Genomic DNA, 19,078 nt, shown 5'->3' on the forward strand with positions numbered 1-19,078 from the left:
AAATATTTTCTCTTTACTTGTGGCTTCGTGGAAACGTAGGCGCATGCGGGCCAATAATGCTACTTTTTCCGCCGGAATTAACGATGCGGTGGACCTATTATGAAAAGGTCCGCCCGGAAAAAAAATAATTTATAAAAAATTACCATTTTATTATTTAGATACATGTAAATATATTAAACTAAATTAATATTTTAAGCAGTAAAGTTTTTTCTTTAATTTGAGTATTTTTTTCGGTGAAGTGCCCCTTCACCTACTGCACCTGACGAGCCGCCACTGGAGACTTGTAGGTACTTTACCTCTGGGCTGGTAGTGAATAAGCTGAGTAACATGATTTTATAACATTAGCAATAATTACTATATGCTGTATATTGTTTCATAGTGTTTTATTATTCTCTTTTTTCGTTAAAGGCTAATATCAATACAATAAATAATAATTATGCAAATGAAATTTGCTATTTTGATTACTTTTCTCTTTATGCAACAATAACTACTTAGTATGCTCTAATTTTAGGTGGTACCGATGGACATTCTGCCTCATTCATGGTACAATCCGTTACTGCTCTATATGTAAGAATAACCTGAAACAGAAATAACTCAATAAAAAATGTCAAATATAGCAATAGACCTATTTGTTAAAGCGGCCCATACATTATCAAAGAAATTGCGCAACGCAGGCTGTTGCGCAACGAGTTGCCAATGTATGGTAACGTTTGATGCGTTGCGCAAATGTTTGATAAGTTTCAAGAATGTTTGAATTCTTTTGAGCAACAGGCGTTTGCGCAGCGCGTTGTGTAGTGTATGTGTGTGTTGCGCTTCGTTGTGCAATATTTTAGTTCTTTCATCCAAATTCTTTGTTTTCTTTTTCGTTTTTTGGTATCATTGAAATTATCTAGGGTAGATACGATAATAATTGACGCAATGGCAATTGAGGACATGATTATTTCTCAAACAATGCACAACTTTTAATGAAAAGTTTGATCAAAATTTTATTAAGTGCATGGGTGATACAGTTGTGCAACGAAACGTTGCGCATCGCTTCGTTGCGCAACTTGTTTGATAATGTATGGACCGCTGAATCAGTTGTGCAAAGCAACGTTGCGCATCGCTTCGTTGCGCAATTTGTTTGATAATGTATGGGCCGCTTTAGATATAAATTTTATCACTGTTATTACTCATGTTTTTTATGAGAAACAAATAAAATGTTACAATATTTATTACATATTTTAGAGGAAATTATTGTATCCGACTACTATATTCTCTGACTCATTATATCTTCTCTCGTCAGATTATAAAATGATACAGTTATTAACCCAACCAATGCAACAGTGACAAGGTGTAGGTAGAATAACAAATTCAAAACAACTATACAGGGTGTTTCAAAAAACATGTGCCATCTCTCGTGGGGAGATTCATCACGTAAAAATAAGATCTATTTTTCATATAGTAAACGCCACGAATGTTTGGGAGTGATTCATCGGTCGCTACCTTTGAATAAGAAGACTAAGGAAGGAGCATAATGCTATATGTATTCATGCATGGTGGGCGGAAAAAGGACTCTAGGGTAGGGATCCTTGACAGTTCTGTTTGACGATTCATTTGACACATTTGAATTTGATTTGAAATTTTGTGGATTTGTTAGTCTTTACGGAGCTTATTTTATGTTATTTATTATTTATTCGACTACTGATAGTTGTATAAAAGTAGTAAATCTAGATGGAAATTGTGGCAGAACTTAAATTAACAGTGACACTATCGCGATTTGTCGAAAAAGACTCTAAAATAGTTGGTTGTGTAGCGTATGGTAGATCTCGGCAAAAATGTGTGAAATAATGGAACAACTTTTCGCTAGTAAGTGACTATTATTATATATATACGTGTAGTAAACCGATCATTTATGAAATTCACTTAAATTAACTAATTATATATTTTTTCTTGCATTATTGCTTTTATTTACTACTTGTCAAAGATTAGATGTCAAAGAATTTAGATACGTCAATTTGACTTACCTGCTTCAGTAGCGTATCGGATGTTTATGGTTATAAATAATTATTATAACTTAACTATTTTTATTAGAATTTTATATTTTTATAACAATTTTAATAACTACCAACATTTATTCACAACGTAAAGTAAAAAAAACATTATTGAGTCTGCCCCACGTCTACCCTACATCATAGTTTTACATTTTTTAAATAAAATTAGAACGGCACTGATAAACCGGAATTTAAGTCGGCCATATTTGAGGCCCATAGCGGTGGACCTAAGATTTTTTATATGCTCCTTCCTTAGTCTTCTTATTCAAAGGTCGCTACCATGTGAACTAATCTGTTCAGTCACATAAAACTTAATTCCAGTGCCGTGGTGTTTCATATCATATAATAATCAATATACAATCTGTGGTAATTTGTTGTTTTAACTGTCAAAGTCTTGTCAAAACATATACTTGGTTAAAAATATAAACTGGAATGCCCCATTGGTCGCACTGCAAGCACACCAATGGACTGACGCATAAAAACGAATCAATCAAAGAAACGCGATATAGTATCGTCTTTGTCAATCACTAAATAACATTTTAGAATTAGTAGGAGGAGCGCAGGCAGATGAATAGGCCGGGCCTTTAAAAACCTACATCTGCGGTAAAAATTTACGTTTTTAATGTAAAAATGATAGCGCGCATGTCGATTCTAACTTCATCAAGTGATGAATCACTCCCAAACATTCGTGGCGTTTACTATATCAATATAGGTTCGATTCTGCTTTGTTTCGTAGCTACTGGGTGTTAAAATCTTAATATTTTTTTGATTTATTATAATTTTCTTTTAAGTACTGTTTGCGTTTCAAATGAAATTTTGAGGGTAAAAGTTACTATAAATGCGACATATTTTAAAGCTAAAAAAGTGTCAACATATTCACCAGGGACGTCCATATGGGTTATCAGGAGAATATTTTTCTAAAAAAAATATGTGCGCCACTGACTTTTTTTCTCTTGTTAGCAAAATAATGTAAGCAATTTAATGCTGATTAAAAGTTGTCTCTTGATATTTTGTCGATTTTGGCCTCCTTGATGAGATAAACGCAATTTTATTAATTTGCCTTGATCCAAGTCTAATAGCAACCTTTAAAAAAAATAATAGCATTAACTTGCGAAAATTTTAAATAAGTACTCATTGATTCCTCATCAAAAAATATGAAAAAAAGTTGCTATAAACATGAGTATGGAAATGCATAGTTTTAGAGTTACAGGATGTTAAAACTGTTTAAAATTAGTTTTTTTGTAATTATCTTAAATACCATTATTTTTTATTTGAAATTGCTATATGTTGGACTAATACTAATAATATTTAATAATAAATTACGTTAAATATATAATTTATTAATTTTGTTTTTATTTCAATTTTATTAATTGTGATTAATAAAATTGCGTTTATAAATCTCATCAAGGAGGCCGAATTGGACAAAATATCAAGAGATAACTTTTAATTGGCATTAAACGGCCTACACAATTTTGATACCAAAAGAAAAAACTCAGTGGCGCACATGTTTTTTTCTTGAAAAAAATTCCAGTGAAAACCCAGACGTCATTACGTGAGGAATATTGTTATGCACGTCCCTGATTAATTTGTTGACATTTGTTTAGCATTAAAATATGTGACACTTATAGTAATTTTTACTCCCAAAATTTCATTCAAATCACTAAAAGTACTTGGAAGAAAATTATAATAAATCGAAATATTATTAAGACTTTAACACCCTATAGCTACGAAACAAAGCAGAATCGGACCTATGTTGATATGAAAAATAAGTCTTATTTTTACGTGAGGAATATTGTTATGTTATGTTTCTACGAGAGATGGCACATGTTTTTTTAAACACCCTGTATAAAGCAGGAAAAATGGTATACTCATTCTAGCTGAGGCAACCTGGTATACAGTGGAAAAATTCTGATAATGATGACCAGTAGACCGCTAGATTAACATATAAAAGCTTAACGGCCTTAACATATAAAAGTCATTACAGTTGAGGGTTGGAACCTTTGATGTTATACAGCAAAATAAAAACACTAAATCACCACAATACACCAAAACACTTTTACTTTTACACTGGACGCGCGTTTCGCTAACCATGTTAAACGGTCCAGTGTAAAAGTAAAAGTGTTTTGGTGTATTGTGGTGATTTAGTGTTTTTATTTTGATATAAAAGTCATGTGCTGATTTTATCAATCAGGCGAAAAAATGGTAGAACACATTAAACATATGTGCGATGACCTGGCAAAAACAATTGATTGGGTCTTCTTTACGTGCCATGGGACTAAAAATTGAAGACCGTGACACACGAGCTCGCGAGAAGAAAAATTGTAACGATCTTGGAGAGGAAAAGTTGTAATATAACTCGGAGCCTATGAGAGCTAGGGGGCTGAAACTCGGAATTTAGATGGTATTGTTAATGTGGAATGTTCTAAGATGGTTTTCATGATATTTTGACGATGTATCGTGGACTACGAGACCCCATTATCAATGAATGGAATAAAAAATTTGTCTGATTTAAATGAAATTTGGTATGTCGATAGACTGGACCAAGGCCAACTTAACCGTGTACGACACATGTCACTGTGACAGTTAGTTTTGACGTAAGAAACGTCAAAAGTTGATGTCGTCCGATCGTGACCAAATTTGGTTGGTAGGCTATGTGAGCGACGGTGCACACGGTCCCACCCTGCAAAGTTGGACACGACGGCGACGTTTCGTTTAACTCTTTATCAGGGTGGGACTAAAGATTTGATATTGAAGAAAAATGGGGGTCGATTTTGGCATAATTGGAGACGGGCTATACAGGATGACGCCCTCGACGTTTCGAACTGATGCCTCTAAATGGACGAAACCAACTTATCAAACTTTGTGAATTCAACTGAAGTTTGTAAACAAGACATCAGAGGACCACGATAGATCTGAAAAGATTGCAGTAAAATAGACCAAGACCAAAACCTAATGTAATAAGGGATATATAGTTACTAACCTCTCCTTGCTCAACATCCATCCAGCATAATGTATGTTTTCGCCAATGATCTTCAAACGATTTTTTTGTCTGATTGCGGATCGGCTTGGAATAATCGTACTCGTCGATTCTTTGCTTACAGTCGTCTCTGGCATGGGCACCTCTTGATTCCTTCCTTGCCTCCATAGCTGTTATAGTTTGGAGAGCGTTTATAAAAAGATTCTTCAGTTCAAAGTATTCGACAAGGTTCGTATTCCAAATTAACCCTTTATCGGTGATTTGGATATTGTTTATTTCTTTATAAAGCTCAGCGACTTTTTGGACTCCCCCTGCGAGGATTTCTTGAGTTCGGAATACGCCAGCATGTCTCTGCATCGTTTTTTGCAGCATCAGCCTTAAACGAAGTTGTTATATTAAAAACTGTGCCAAATAAGTTCTATGAATTCAAAAATTAACACATTTTTACCAATGAAAAATTATTAGGAAACTGTAAAGAGAAGTTAGAAGTGTAATGAAGTGAAATATAGATTTTTTCGGTGCCGATCAACTTGGAAGAACCAATCCGAACTGTAATTCCGAACTGTATTCCGAAAACTTCGGCAGTATATTCTGTAGATAAAAATAAGTAAAAAAGTTCCTATAAAGTTATATATGTTCTAAAATGCTTAGTTTCGGAGATACAGGGTGTAGGAGTTTCATTTTTATTCCGATTTTTTCGAAATATTTTCTGAAGTAACAACATTTGTTATTAGTATTTCAATATTTGGTTGAAAATTTGTGTCTGGGAATTTTTTGACATGAGATATTTGATATTGAGGTGAATATGACATTAATGTGAATAAGAGTTATAACCTTTCGTCTGTACCTGTATAAAACCTACTGAGTGAAAAGATACACATTTCCGTGATTTTCTACGTAAAAAATGTATCTTGGTAAAAATCGCTACGAGTAACCGTTCTCAAGATATTTAGAATAAAAATAGTCAATGCGTGTCATTATTGACAGAATTTTATTGATTATTCAGAACAATAAAGTCATTGTTTTTGAGAAAAATAAACTTGTTGAGTAGATAGTTATTTCATTATTATGGGTTATTTAACTGAAATGATAAATTTTGGAATTTTTTGTTTTTTAAAGTAATCATAACTTCTTCTTCGAAAAAATTATGATAAAACAGTTGCTGTTGAACTTTTGGCACAAAAACATTTCAAATTTATGATTTCAGTTTAACAACTACCTATTTAGTCGACATGTTTAATAATAATTGATGTCAATAATGACAGGTATTGATAATTTCGATTCAAAGTATGTCGAGAACCATTATTCGTAACGATTTTTACCAAGATACCTTTTTTACGTAAAAACCGTAAATGTATATTTTTTTACTCAGTCTCAGTAGTTTTATAAAGGTACGGACGAAAAGTTATTACTCTTCAAAAAAGTTAAAAATATATAGATTGCGCCGACGGTGGCGCCCTCTACAATAGAGACCCCAGACATCAATTTTACTTAAGAAATTATTTGAATAAAATTAAATTCCTACACCCTGTATCTTCGAAACTAAGCATTTTAGGACATACATTTATGCGAACTTTTTTATTTATTTTAATCCATACAGAATATACTGCTGCAGTTTCCGGAATACAGTTCGGATCACTCTGTATATCGCCAATTATAAAATTATAGTTAGATGACTCACCTTAATTGTCCAACAGAATATTTTCCTTTACTATGTCTCATCTCATCAAACATTTGCAGAGTATCCCCGCCCAACTCATCATCTGAATTGATCTTTTCACCGGGACAACTTTTCTCCGTTATACATTCAGCTACCGCTTTACCAAAAACCACAGTTTCCAGCAATGAATTGGCTCCCAATCTATTGGCTCCGTGCACCGATACACAAGCGCATTCTCCACAAGCATACAAACCTTTCACTACTTTATCCTTTCCAGGCGCCACCTGCGTGATCGCCTGACCTCTGTAATTGGTAGGTATACCGCCCATGGTGTAGTGAACGGTAGGAATAACGGGTATGCATTCTCTAAGAATGTCCACGCCAGCAAAGGTAGCGGCAGATTCTCGTATGCCAGGAAGTTGTTTCATGATGACCTCTTTAGGAATGTGGTGCAGTTGTAAGTTGATGTATTCTTTTTTGGGACCACAGCCTCGACCCTCCATGATTTCTATTGTAAGAGCTCTGGATACCACATCTCTGGATGCAAGATCCTTGGCATTGGGGGCGTGTCTTTCCATAAACCTTTCTCCATTCGAATTGACAAAATATCCTCCTTCGCCGCGTGCGCCTTCTGTAATCAGGACTCCGGCGCCGTAAACTCCCGTCGGATGGAACTGGACGAATTCCAAGTCTTGGAGGGGTAAACCGGCTCTGGTTGCCATCCCGGTACCATCGCCTGTAGACGTGTGCGCAGCAGTACAAGAGAAATATGATCTTTCATAACCACCCGTAGCTATGACGGTATTGTTGGCCCAGAATTTGTGTATCGTCCCATCTTCTAAATTCCTAAAACAGAAATTTTTGCATTTTCGCTTTTATTTACTTCGAGTCTAGAATATTAGGATACATCAATTTTATGAATTTTCCTTAGTTCTTTCAGTAACGTATCTATCTTCTGTCATTAAATAATTACGTTAACTTACTTTATTCTTAACTAATAACATTTATTATCTTAACGTAAAACAATACTAGCAAATTAGTTAACTGAGTCTATACTACCCAGCTTTATATTTTTAGACATTTAAAACACAGTTTAAATCTTCTCTTCTTCTTGCGATGCCATGCCTGTCTTCAGGCGTTACCGATCTCCATGACTATTTCGTTGAAAACTTCCCTATCTTCTGCTGCATGAAACAGCCTCTCCACCCCCGGATCATATTAGCTACAACCTTTTTCTACGATCGTGCACAAAGTAACTATTTTTTACACTACCTATCTACTGTATTAAAAGTTATTTTTTTGCACTAGTGCAAAAAACACCCTGACATTATTAATGACGAGTTTAACTAAAGAGAAAAAAAATATACCTTGATTTTGTTAATCCAAATATTGTTACTAATGCAAGTATATTTTTGTTAGTCGCCATATAAAGTCTTATGTGAAGTAATAAGTTAAAAAATACAGTGGCTTTGCCCAGGAAATTGACCATGAATGTCGCCTGCCAGCAAAAATTGCCATAATTTTCAAGTTGTGTTTTGCTGTAAGCTGTTAAAAATGTTGTATTCGGATAGTGACGAAGGAATGATTGGCACCCCTCCAGATATAATAATTGAAATTACAAATAAAGCTACAACAGATTTATTACCCGACAGAGGTAAAAAGGTGTATGAAATTTGGTGTACCACAAGATTTGTTAAGGACATTACTGAAAACGTTCTCCTAGCATATTCGAAGGAAAAATCAGAGATATTAAAGCCATCAACCCTTTCGATATTTGAGTATTCAATGTTAAAGGCTACGCTGTTAATCAATAAAAATGTTGAAATCCGACATTTTACCAAACCGTCCTAAGAAATCAAAAATTTTTACCCGACAGGAATTTGACGAATTTTTAATTGAAGCTTCAGATAATAAATATCTAATGACGAAGGTAGCACTACAATGTTTAACTACATAAAATTTATATCTGCTTATTTTTTATTATTGTATTGTAGATAGTTGCAGTAGTTGGCATTGCGGAAGCATACCGCAGGGACGAGTTGCAAAAAGTAACATTAAATGATTAAATATATTAATGAAACGGGTTCGATCATAATTGTGAAAATTCCTAATAGCAATACGAACAAACCTCGATCACTTGTACTAAGCGGTAAAATTAGAAGTTTTCATTTTATTGAAATGTATCAGCAAATATACATTGCTTCGTCGTCAATCTACCAGCCATAATAGATTTTTATAAGGTCCCAGTGACATTGCAAAATACCTTAATATTAAAGATCCAATGGAATATACAGGACATTGTTTCCGCAGATCTTCTGCAATATTTCTTGTGGAATCTGGGGCAAACATGTTAACACTAAAACGTCATGGGGGATGGAAGTTTTCAAATGTAGCTGAGAATTACATTGAAGAGTCACTTGCCAAAAAAAAATCAGATAGCTGCTCAAATCCTGGAAGGTAAATCAAGTACCAGTACTGGATACCACGCAGCAACATTCCGGAAGAGTTTTAAGTGAAGAACAAGAATCCCGAAACCTCCACGAGCAGAAAGGAAAATAATATTCAAGACTACTGGAAATGAAGTTTGTCCATCAATTACCCTGGTAAATTGTTCAAACTGCGCCATTAAAATTAAAATTGACTTAAAAAAAGTTATCTTCTTCTTCTCTTCTTCTTCTTGCAATAAGGTTATCCCTGTATAAAACAACTACTTAAGCCTCTTGTGAACCGGATGTCCAACTTTCGTACAATCTTTTTGGTGGCCTGCCAGGTGGTCTGGGTGTGTTGAGTATTTGTGTTCGCGCCCATTTTGCTATTCTGCCGTGGTCCATTCTTTCAACATGGTCTTCCCAATAACGCCTTCTTGATTTTCTCCACCTCACTATGTCTTGCACTCCCAGTTCCTCTCTGATGTCGTGGTTTCGCATTCTATCTCTTAGAGTGATTCCGCGTATTGTTCCTAATACTTTCATTTCTGTTGTTCTGAGTATTATATTTTTGATGTTTCGGCTGAAGTCTCTCTAGCATAAGTAAGAACTGGTCTAACACAAGTCTTGTATATGCGAACTTTACTTTCTCTTGACATAAATTTCTCCATATGGAATCTCTTAAGTAGCCATATATTCGTGCTGCTTTGTTTGCTTGGAGCCTTGCTTCGTCTGAGAGATTTCTGTTACCAGAGATATTCACGCCCAAGTAATTAAATTGGGATACTTGGTTAATTGTTTGGTTGTTAACTACGAGTTTGCATCTGATTGGTTCTTTCGTTATTACCATTGATTGCGTTTTTTCCACGGATATCTGCATGTTGGGAGATTCAGCATTATTTGTGAGCCGGTAAAGGAGTCGCTGTGCGTCATCCTCGTTCTCTGCCATCAGTACTGCATCGTCGGCATAACATACAATTCCGACGGATTTCTGACCCATTCTGTATCCAATCTCCAAGAGTTTCACATCTTTAATCATCTGATCCATAATGATATTAAAGAGAGAAGAAAGTAGGACTGAGGCTGCCCTTGTCTCACGCCGACAAAGACTGGTACATTTTCAAAAAGGCCATCCAAAAAAAGTTATAAAAAATAAAAATAATATTTGTTTATAGTATCATTGTTAGTGGTAATATTATTCTCTGAATTACATTGTTAAAACTTTCTCATAAACATTTAAATAAGAATGTCAATGAAAAGAAAAAATGTTGTATGCAACATGTGCGAAAAGCACATGTGTTGCACTCAGCATGATTGCAGAACTGCAAAACTCATGCGTCGTGCAGCAAATATGTCCTTTTTGCACTCCCCATCGCGCTCATTTTCTTCGGGTCCCCCTCCATTTTTATCAACTGATATTATCTCAAAGATACTAACCAAGCTATGACACCCTGACACACGTCATCTTTCATCAGCAAGTCCATCACGAAAAATTCGATGAAAAAATCAACATTATGTCTGCATGCTTGACCATAGAGGGCGTGCAACATGTAATGTCCTGTGGAATCGGCGGCGGCGCAGGTCCTGTGGGCTTGACCCCCTTCGCCGAAGCCCAAAGTTTGACCACCGAAAGCTCGTTGGTATATGCGGCCGTCCATCATTCTGGAGAAAGGCATTCCCCAATTTTCTAGCTCTTGAATGCATCGGGGTGCTTCTCTCGTCATGTAGTGGATAGCGTTTTGGTCTCCTATCCAATCCGAGCCTAAGAAAATAAATAGAAATGAAATTAAAATTCATTAATGTAATTAATTCACTTATCTATTAAAAAAAAAAGAACGGGTTATACATTGCAGAGAGCTTTCAAAGTTAAAACAGGCGCCGCTTCGTTCACTTCTCTCTTGTCGCTAACTGCCTTTTTGGCACGTAGGCCCGAATTCCATTCGCGCGCATCTCCCACTTTTTGACCGTTACGACGGCGCTCAGGGTCGTCTTCGGCGATGGCCTACGATGGTTCAGCCCAAACCGGACGCGGCAGACCACTATGCCGGTAGCGACCGTAAAATATTGTTACAGTCTCCCCCTCTGGTTCCGTGGACATTGAGATGTCGAGGGACCAGCACTAGTGTGGTTGGTTTTCTTCGGGCGGCCTCTTCTTCTGATAGGAACTTTAGGTTCTGTAGCGTCATCTCCACGATACTTGAATATGTTGCTACAGTGATAAATGCCTAAAGGTTGTCCTGGAGTATCAATGTTGGCAATTTCATAAGAGACGGGCGAAACCTGTCTAGTTATGACATAGGGTCCGTCCCTTTTCGGATCAAATTTAGTAGTACTCTGTTTAGTGTGACTACTCTTCGTATGTAGCGTCACAAAAACCTTGTCTCCAACATCAAAAGTAGACGGTGTCGATCGTGAGTTATCGGCATACTTCTTTTGACGATCTTGACATTTTTCATGCTGGCCTTTAGCTTCCATAATCGTTGTAAACATTCCTTGCAGGTAAGGTGTTATTTCTGGGATAAAATTTTCATTTTCCCTAACAGGCCGTGGATCATTCTGTACTTCATCAGGATTTCGCATTTCTCTTGCAAAGTTGAGGTAAGCAGCACTGAAACCGGTTGTTTGTAATCTGCTGGCATATTCGACAGGATGTTCTTCAGAACCTTCACCTTGAACTAGGACCGCGCCTAAGGCGTAAGATGAGGCATCAGTTCGTAGCACATATGGTTTGCTAGGGTCGTTCTGCTGGAGTACTGGTGCACTAGCTAAAGCTCTTAGTAAAGATTCAAATGAGTTTTTCTGATCGGGTCTCCAGTTCCAAGTAGCATCTTTCTTCAAAAGATTAGACAAGGGTCTGGACAATTCAGCAAATCTGTCGATGAACCGTCGATACCAGGAAGCGGATTGTAAGAATGACCGAACCTGCTTTACATTTTGTGGCGGATGCATCTTCGTAATAGCTGAAGTTTTCTCTGGATCTACTTGAATGCCATTAGAGGTGATCAAATGTCCCAAATATTTTACTTGTGGAGTCGCAAATGTACATTTATCACGATTCGCACGGAGTTTGTACGTTCTGAGTCTTTCGAAGACACGTTTTAAGTCTGTCATATGTTGATCAAACGTTTCAGATATCACCAGCACGTCATCGAGGTAGGCGAGTATCAGGATAGATGGAAGTCCACTTCGAAATCTGTCGATCAGCTTTTGGAAAGTTGCTGGTGCGTTACGCAGACCGAACGGCATGACCAGGTACCGAAATGTTCCGAACGGGGTCACGAACGATGTTTTGTCTCTATCTGTTCCCGCACTTTCACTTGATGATATCCCGCACGTAAATCAATGGCTGACATGTATATAGTCTTTTTGGTTGCATGCAGTAGATCGTCCATTCGAGGTAACGGATAATGCACGGGTGTCGTAATAGCGTTCAAAGCTCTGTAATCGCAACATACCCTAGTTTCGCCATTCTTCTTTGGAACGAGTACTACCGGTGCTGACCAAGCTGACTCACATTCTTCTATAATGTCATCTCGTAACATCTTGTCTAGTTCTTGTCGAAGTTTTTCTTTGTTTCCAGGCGTCATTCGGTACGGTGGTACTGAAATTGGTGCGTGTGACTTGGTATCAATATAGTGTTCAGCATAAGGAGTTGGTTCTCCCCCTAGAGCGAAAATATCCTGGTTGGCTTCAAGAAGGTCTGATAACTGCTTATGTTCTTCACTGGATAACATTATGGCTTCATCTGATCTCAAAATTGAAACGGAAAGTACTTCTATATTGGAAATTTTGTGGTCATCTTCATATACCAAGGGATACTTAGTCAAAATATCGTCTGCAAAACTCCAATTTTGCTGTCCGATGTCCAGAACAAGGTTAGCACTTCGAAGGAAATCTATGCCTAGTAAGGTTTTGTCAGCATTGGGTAGAGTCATAAATGTTGTTGGTATATAACGACTTCCTAGTAAAACATCAACTCTCAGAAGTTTTACTTCCTGTTCTTTCACGGTACCATCTGCAAGTTTAATCGTACTTCTGGTTTTTGTATACGGAACGTTGTGTTTCCTTAATGCTTCGTATAATGAGCCACTGGCAACGCTGTGCTTGGCGGCTGTGTCAATCAGTCCTTGACCATTCATTCCTAGTATGTTTATAGGCAAAATAGGACGTGACTGAGGGTAAACAGGAACTTCTACATTGTCAAGAGCACAGAATTCGACAGAAGCTGCGGTGTTGGAACAAGTTGGACAGTTGGATTTAATGTAGCCAGGTCTATTACATCCGTAACATGTCACTTGATTTGATATTCGGGGAGGATGACTTTCCAAGGTCGAATTTGGAACAGATGTCACTGGATTACTTGGTGAAGGCGCTGTAGTCGAAGTTTTTGTTGATGTACTTGCAGTACCTTGTTTCTTTCGGCACTGGTCTTCTGTATGTCCCAAATATTTGCAAAATCGACATTTTGGACGTTTATCGTTAGAAGGCCTGTCAAAATGATCAACAAACGTTTCTTCTACCATGCGACATTCTTTAAGTAATTCGTTAAAAGTACGGATTTTATCTCGAGGTACTTTTTCTCGTATTCGTTTATGTAACAAGCCATAAATCATATCAATCTGCGTCGACTCAGTTAGGGTATTTGCTGGAAGTTGCGCAAGCAATGAACGCGATTGACAGATAAATACATCAGAAGGTGTTCTAATATCTTGTTCTTTTGAAAATATTTCCCGATATACAAGATATGCTGGTTTTCTTGGACCGAAAGTTAGACGTAAAAGATCGAGAGCAGTTTCCCAAGTTGCGACAGTGTCTTTTACTCCGTACCACCACGTAGCGGCAAAATCATCGAGTAGCATAGATAAACCACGCAGAGCGTTCGCGTCGGACACTTTTGAGCAGTCTTTGAAGGTTTCTATAGCGTCTATAAAAGCATTTACGTCAGAGTCTTTGCTACCGTTAAAACGCGACGAACATGAAGAGAAATTCCCTGTTTCCAACGACTGTGTTGACAAATTACTGATGCGTGATAAGAGTGCTTCAAATTGTTGCTGCGTAAGAGTGACGTTTGCTTCTGCCATGTTACGTAATTTAGATGTTTTTCTACTACTGTGGCTCCGTAGCCAGTATCGGTTTTCTTCTGAAGGTTGCAGAGTGAAAAAAAATGTTCAAAAACTTACCGAAATGATGCGGGTTTTGATTTTTTTTTGTTTTTCTTTTCTTTCAACCCAAGGTGCTTGGATGATTTTGTTGAAGTTGGTGAAGCTTATCAGGGTTTAGTGTTGAATTTGCAGCCAAACGACGAGTTTGCACTATGCTGAGTAAATTTCTAGGAATTTTGTCCACACACAAATGTTCCAGAATGTTCACTAGCACAATTTACAATGTTCACAAGCACTGTTTCACCACTGAACTGTGCAATTGAGAAAAATGTCTATTTTTTAAAAACTCTTCATTTCACAATGTATGGCCCAAGTTGGGACGCCAAATATGATAGGAAGTGAAATTAAAATTCATTAATGTAATTAATTCACTTATCTATTAAAAAAAAAAGAACGGGTTATACATTGCAGAGAGCTTTCAAAGTTAAAACAGGCGCCGCTTCGTTCACTTCTCTCTTGTCGCTAACTGCCTTTTTGGCACGTAGGCCCGAATTCCATTCGCGCGCATCTCCCACTTCTTGACCGTTACGACGGCGCTCAGGGTCGTCTTCGGCGATGGCCTACGATGGTTCAGCCCAAACCGGACGCGGCAGACCACTATGCCGGTAGCGACCGTAAAATATTGTTACATAGGGATATTGTAAAATGTATATTATGTTTTCAATATGGAGGTTAGGCGATGGGCTTTACGATTCTTTTTAGCGAACTTACGATTCGTTTATTTGACCAAGTTACAAACACATTTTGCATATCACACTATAAATAGATATTTTTTTGTAAATATCTTTCACATCGCTTACATTTTGTATCCATCCATGATGTTTGTTTAGGGCTTTTGCTCGAGTATATTGATGCCCTACTTCATAAATACGGAAAAAATATAAATAATATAAAATAAATTTTATTACTAATATACCGGGTGCGTCTCAAAAGTAGCTCACCCCTATAACTATTTTTTCAGATAAAACAACGAATTTTGGTATGTTAGTATATGACATAAATTAGAACTGATTGGCATATTATTCAATAATTGAATAATCGGTCACTTCCGGTTTCACCGGAAATGACAACAACTTTTGATTTTTAAATGGCACCCTCGGTATTTGTGTACTTTATTCGATAGAAGATGACACTCTGAATAGAATGACATATCATATGTCAATTTTAGACATTTTTTCATATAGTTTATTTGAAATTGTAACCTGTGGTTCATAGCGACAATTTGACTCGAAATACCAAGTGTGTGGTATTAAATTATTCGTAAAAAAATACTTGTTCCATTTCCAAAAATTGAGAGTTTTGTTCCAAAAATTGAGATATGATTATAATTATGATTTGGGCATCTTTTAACTGACCTGGACACGACACTAAAAACATTAGAGGATCAAATCTATTTTTTCAAGGCTCCTTGATTAAAAATTAGTATTTTTAACACAGTCATGGTACTCTAAATTGAAATTTAAAATACAATTTGTTTTTGAGCGAATATGTCAAAAGACATGATATGTCATTCGATTCAGAGTGTCATTTTCTATCAAAAAAAGTAAAAAAATATCGAGGGTGCCATTTAAAAATCAAAAGTTGTAGTCATTTCTGGTGAAACAGGAAGTGATCGAAAACAACTGAATACGTCAATCAGTCCTAATTTACGTCATATACTAACATACCAAATCTCGTTTTTTTTTATCGGAAAAAATAAAGAAGTTATAGGGGTGAGCCACTTTTGAGACGCACCCGGTATATGTACGAACTTCCACTAGCCATAGCCTTTATAGACTTTGAGATGGCTTTCGACTCGATATATCCTAAGACAATAATAGAAGACCTAACGAAACAAGATATTGACAGGCCTTATATAGAAACTCTCGCCAATATATTATACAAAGAAGCCAAAGCAAGAGTAATGATATATAAAACAACCCCAAACTTATCGCGATATACCCAAAGCTGTTTGCAGCAACATTAGAAGAAATCTTCTGTGAACTGGACTGGACCAACAAAGGATTAAAAATAGATCATAGAGAGTGTCTTAACCATCTAAGTTTCGCTGATGGCATAGTCGTAATCGCCAATAGCCCTGAAGAACTACACAAATTAATGAACTAAATACAGCCAACAATAAAGTGGGTCTCAAAATGAATTTAGCAAAAACTAAAGTAATGCACAACGAACTAGTGGAAAGAAAATACATTCTAATAAATAATACAGCACTGAAATAATAGAAGAATATAATATATATTTGGGACAACTAATACACAGCTCGGGATCTCTACTACCAAAAATCAACAGAAGAATTAAGTTAACATGGAGTACTTTTTTACTTTTTTTTTCGAAGAAACTCAATCATATTCAAATCTAGAAGAAATTTCTTAATAATATGTCAATAACAAGTTTACATAAATGTGACATTTTTGGCGATGTCTAAAAGCACTCTTCCAACTATAATTGGAATTCTAACCGGACATTGCCAACTTAATGGATACCTTCACAAAATAAACAAACCACAACAAATAAGATGTAAACAAGAAGACGTAAAATAATGGAGATAGTTATCAATCGTCATTGCCAATCCAACTTATCTTACCAATTTCTATTAAATTAAAAAAATATTCTGAATATTTACACAATAATGAAAAACATAAAATAATGAACAATATATGAACAATATAAACATATTTCAAAGTAATTTCAAATACATAAAATTGGATAATGTGGTACCTTTAACAGTGTCATAATGATGCCACACCCAATAATCATCTTCGTAGTTACTTAAAGCCGCGTTTATTCCACCTTGTGCGGCAACAGTGTGGGACCTCGTTGGAAACAACTTGGTTAAACATGCCGTCTTAAATCCATTCATGACCAATCCGAAAGCTGCCCTAAGTCCTGCACCACCGGCACCAACAACAACGCAATCATATTGGTGATTGACTATTGGATATTTTTGAGAAATCTACAAAATATTAAAATTGTAAGAGAGATTTGGCTGTTGTAATATTCGAAAATAGTTGTTTTCAATAAAGTTTATCTCATTTGAAATTACGAACATAGCAAGAATATATTTGATTAAAGGTGGTGGAGAATGCCTTTTTTTAATAAAAAAAAAGAAGAGTGAAGAAATGATTTGCTCGTGAAATTGTGCGATAAGAACTCTTGCAATGGTTTTCATAAGAAAAGTTTTCCAAACCTTTGGTACTATACAATGCTTGGTTGGTTGATATCATTGTCATTGTTTCGAAAGGCAGCTTCTTTCCACTTTTGTTACATCCAATAATATATTCTGTAGAGAACGCTAACCATTAAGCACTGAATGTGGTGTTAATTTTTAAAAATCTATATTTTTAATCCCGTTCAAAGGTTTTATTTTAAGTATAATGTGACGTTTTGTTGCGTGATTTTTATTTAATTAAGATTACAATTTACTTACATCACCTGCCCCTTTAATACATCTGGTATTGGCACGCTGAGTAGCATACCCATTTTGGAAAATCCTGAAAACGCTATTTATATATCTGCTAAAATGTTTATTAATCTGATTCATATTATTATTCGAATGTCAGCACTGACAGATCTTGACATATTTCAATATTTGTCGTTACGTTAGTATCATCGTCGTACATACCTGCACCATTAGGTAATAATACTACCCTAGATCATATATACTTACGTGGATAAGTAAATCACTATGGAAACTGTCCCAAACATATCAACGACTTCCATTTATCTTCTTTCTTTGTTGCACACGCGGTGCTTTTACTCTATCTATCCTTGTCGATGACCTATCGTCCACGCGTCAAATTTGAACATTAATTTTAAAAATTTAATTTGTAAAATGCATATATTTGAACAATAATTGAATGTTACTGTCACAAAAATTGATTTAAATAAAAAATAAATTAGCCACTCCGTACGAATATCAATATTCTTAGGAAATCTAACCAGAAAGTATGCATGTGGTTTAATATACATAAAAGAACAACTGAATACTTTACTTGCCTGTGAAAAGATAATTCGGGGACATTTATATTATAATTTCAACACACCAAACACTTTCTTGTCATTTTTACGAGTATTTACCCAAAAATTAAAACCCAACGCGTAAAAGATAGAAATATAATTGCACAAACTTAAAATTAACTTCTCACTGAACACACTTGCATCCTTGGCTATATAAAAGATATATCGATAAAAGAGTAATTAATACAATGTTTAAAATAAAAAACGCAAGCGTCGTTACACAATGGAAATCACATTATGACATATGATTATGACAAGATTATGACAATACGATGACGATGATGACAATGAAAAGTTGGCTTAAAATTGTAATTATTTTGGAAATACGTGCCACTTTTAATGCGCATGCGTAAAGTCAGGTCCTCGAGAAAGACAAACCTATTGAACGTTCATAAGTGCAATAAAGAAAGTTTGTAAATAGCATGTCGTGATGTTGGGGATATATTTTTTAATGCTAAACTTATGGCGTTGATTTATCCACGTAAGTATATATGATCTAGGAATACCACTAATCACAATGGCACGTGCTGACGGTGCCAATGTGATTAGGATTAGTGAATCGTGTAGAGGGTGGACCATTTTGGTTGTTTCTATAAGGTATGTAGGAAACCGTGAGAAATATTCAAATTTTGATACTGCAGTCCCAGGTTCTTTTTTTGACAAAATCACAATGACGCAAATGGATCGTGGCTATCTTGATCGGTTTTGAAGCTACAGGGGGGTCCTCAAATTTTGTAATTTTTGAAGATGTTCGATAGTTTGTTTACTTCAATAACTACGCAAAAATGAATTAAACATTCTAA

At 35.9% G+C, this 19,078-nt stretch overlaps 1 protein-coding gene across 1 annotated transcript; it reads right to left on the bottom strand.

Moving 5' to 3' along the window:
- Nucleotides 1-366: 366 nt before the first annotated feature.
- Nucleotides 367-17,844, bottom strand: LOC115888989 (succinate dehydrogenase [ubiquinone] flavoprotein subunit, mitochondrial-like). The gene is made up of 6 exons (XM_030908894.1): nucleotides 17,686-17,844; nucleotides 16,977-17,211; nucleotides 10,534-10,858; nucleotides 6,692-7,516; nucleotides 5,014-5,386; nucleotides 367-578 (listed from the first exon to the last, which is right to left on the bottom strand). Exons 1-6 carry the CDS (start codon nucleotides 17,797-17,799, stop codon nucleotides 492-494), a joined length of 1,959 nt encoding a protein of 652 aa, XP_030764754.1. The 5' UTR covers nucleotides 17,800-17,844; the 3' UTR covers nucleotides 367-491.
- Nucleotides 17,845-19,078: the final 1,234 nt, after the last annotated feature.

This window comes from Sitophilus oryzae, unplaced genomic scaffold (assembly GCF_002938485.1).
Source record: "Sitophilus oryzae breed Bouriz unplaced genomic scaffold, Soryzae_2.0 scaffold_810_pilon_pilon, whole genome shotgun sequence".
Lineage (NCBI taxonomy): Eukaryota > Metazoa > Arthropoda > Insecta > Coleoptera > Curculionidae > Sitophilus > Sitophilus oryzae.

Coding starts and splice junctions, on each gene's coding strand:
- LOC115888989 (XM_030908894.1), bottom strand. CDS start 17,799: ATGAATCAGATTAATAAACATTTTAGCAGATATATAAATAGCGTTTTC. Junction 5,387..6,691: donor TATTCTGTTGGACAATTAAG/GTGAGTCATCTA, acceptor ACTTCGTTTAAG/GCTGATGCTGCAAAAAACGA. Junction 579..5,013: donor TGGATGTTGAGCAAGGAGAG/GTTAGTAACTAT, acceptor TTTCTGTTTCAG/GTTATTCTTACATATAGAGC.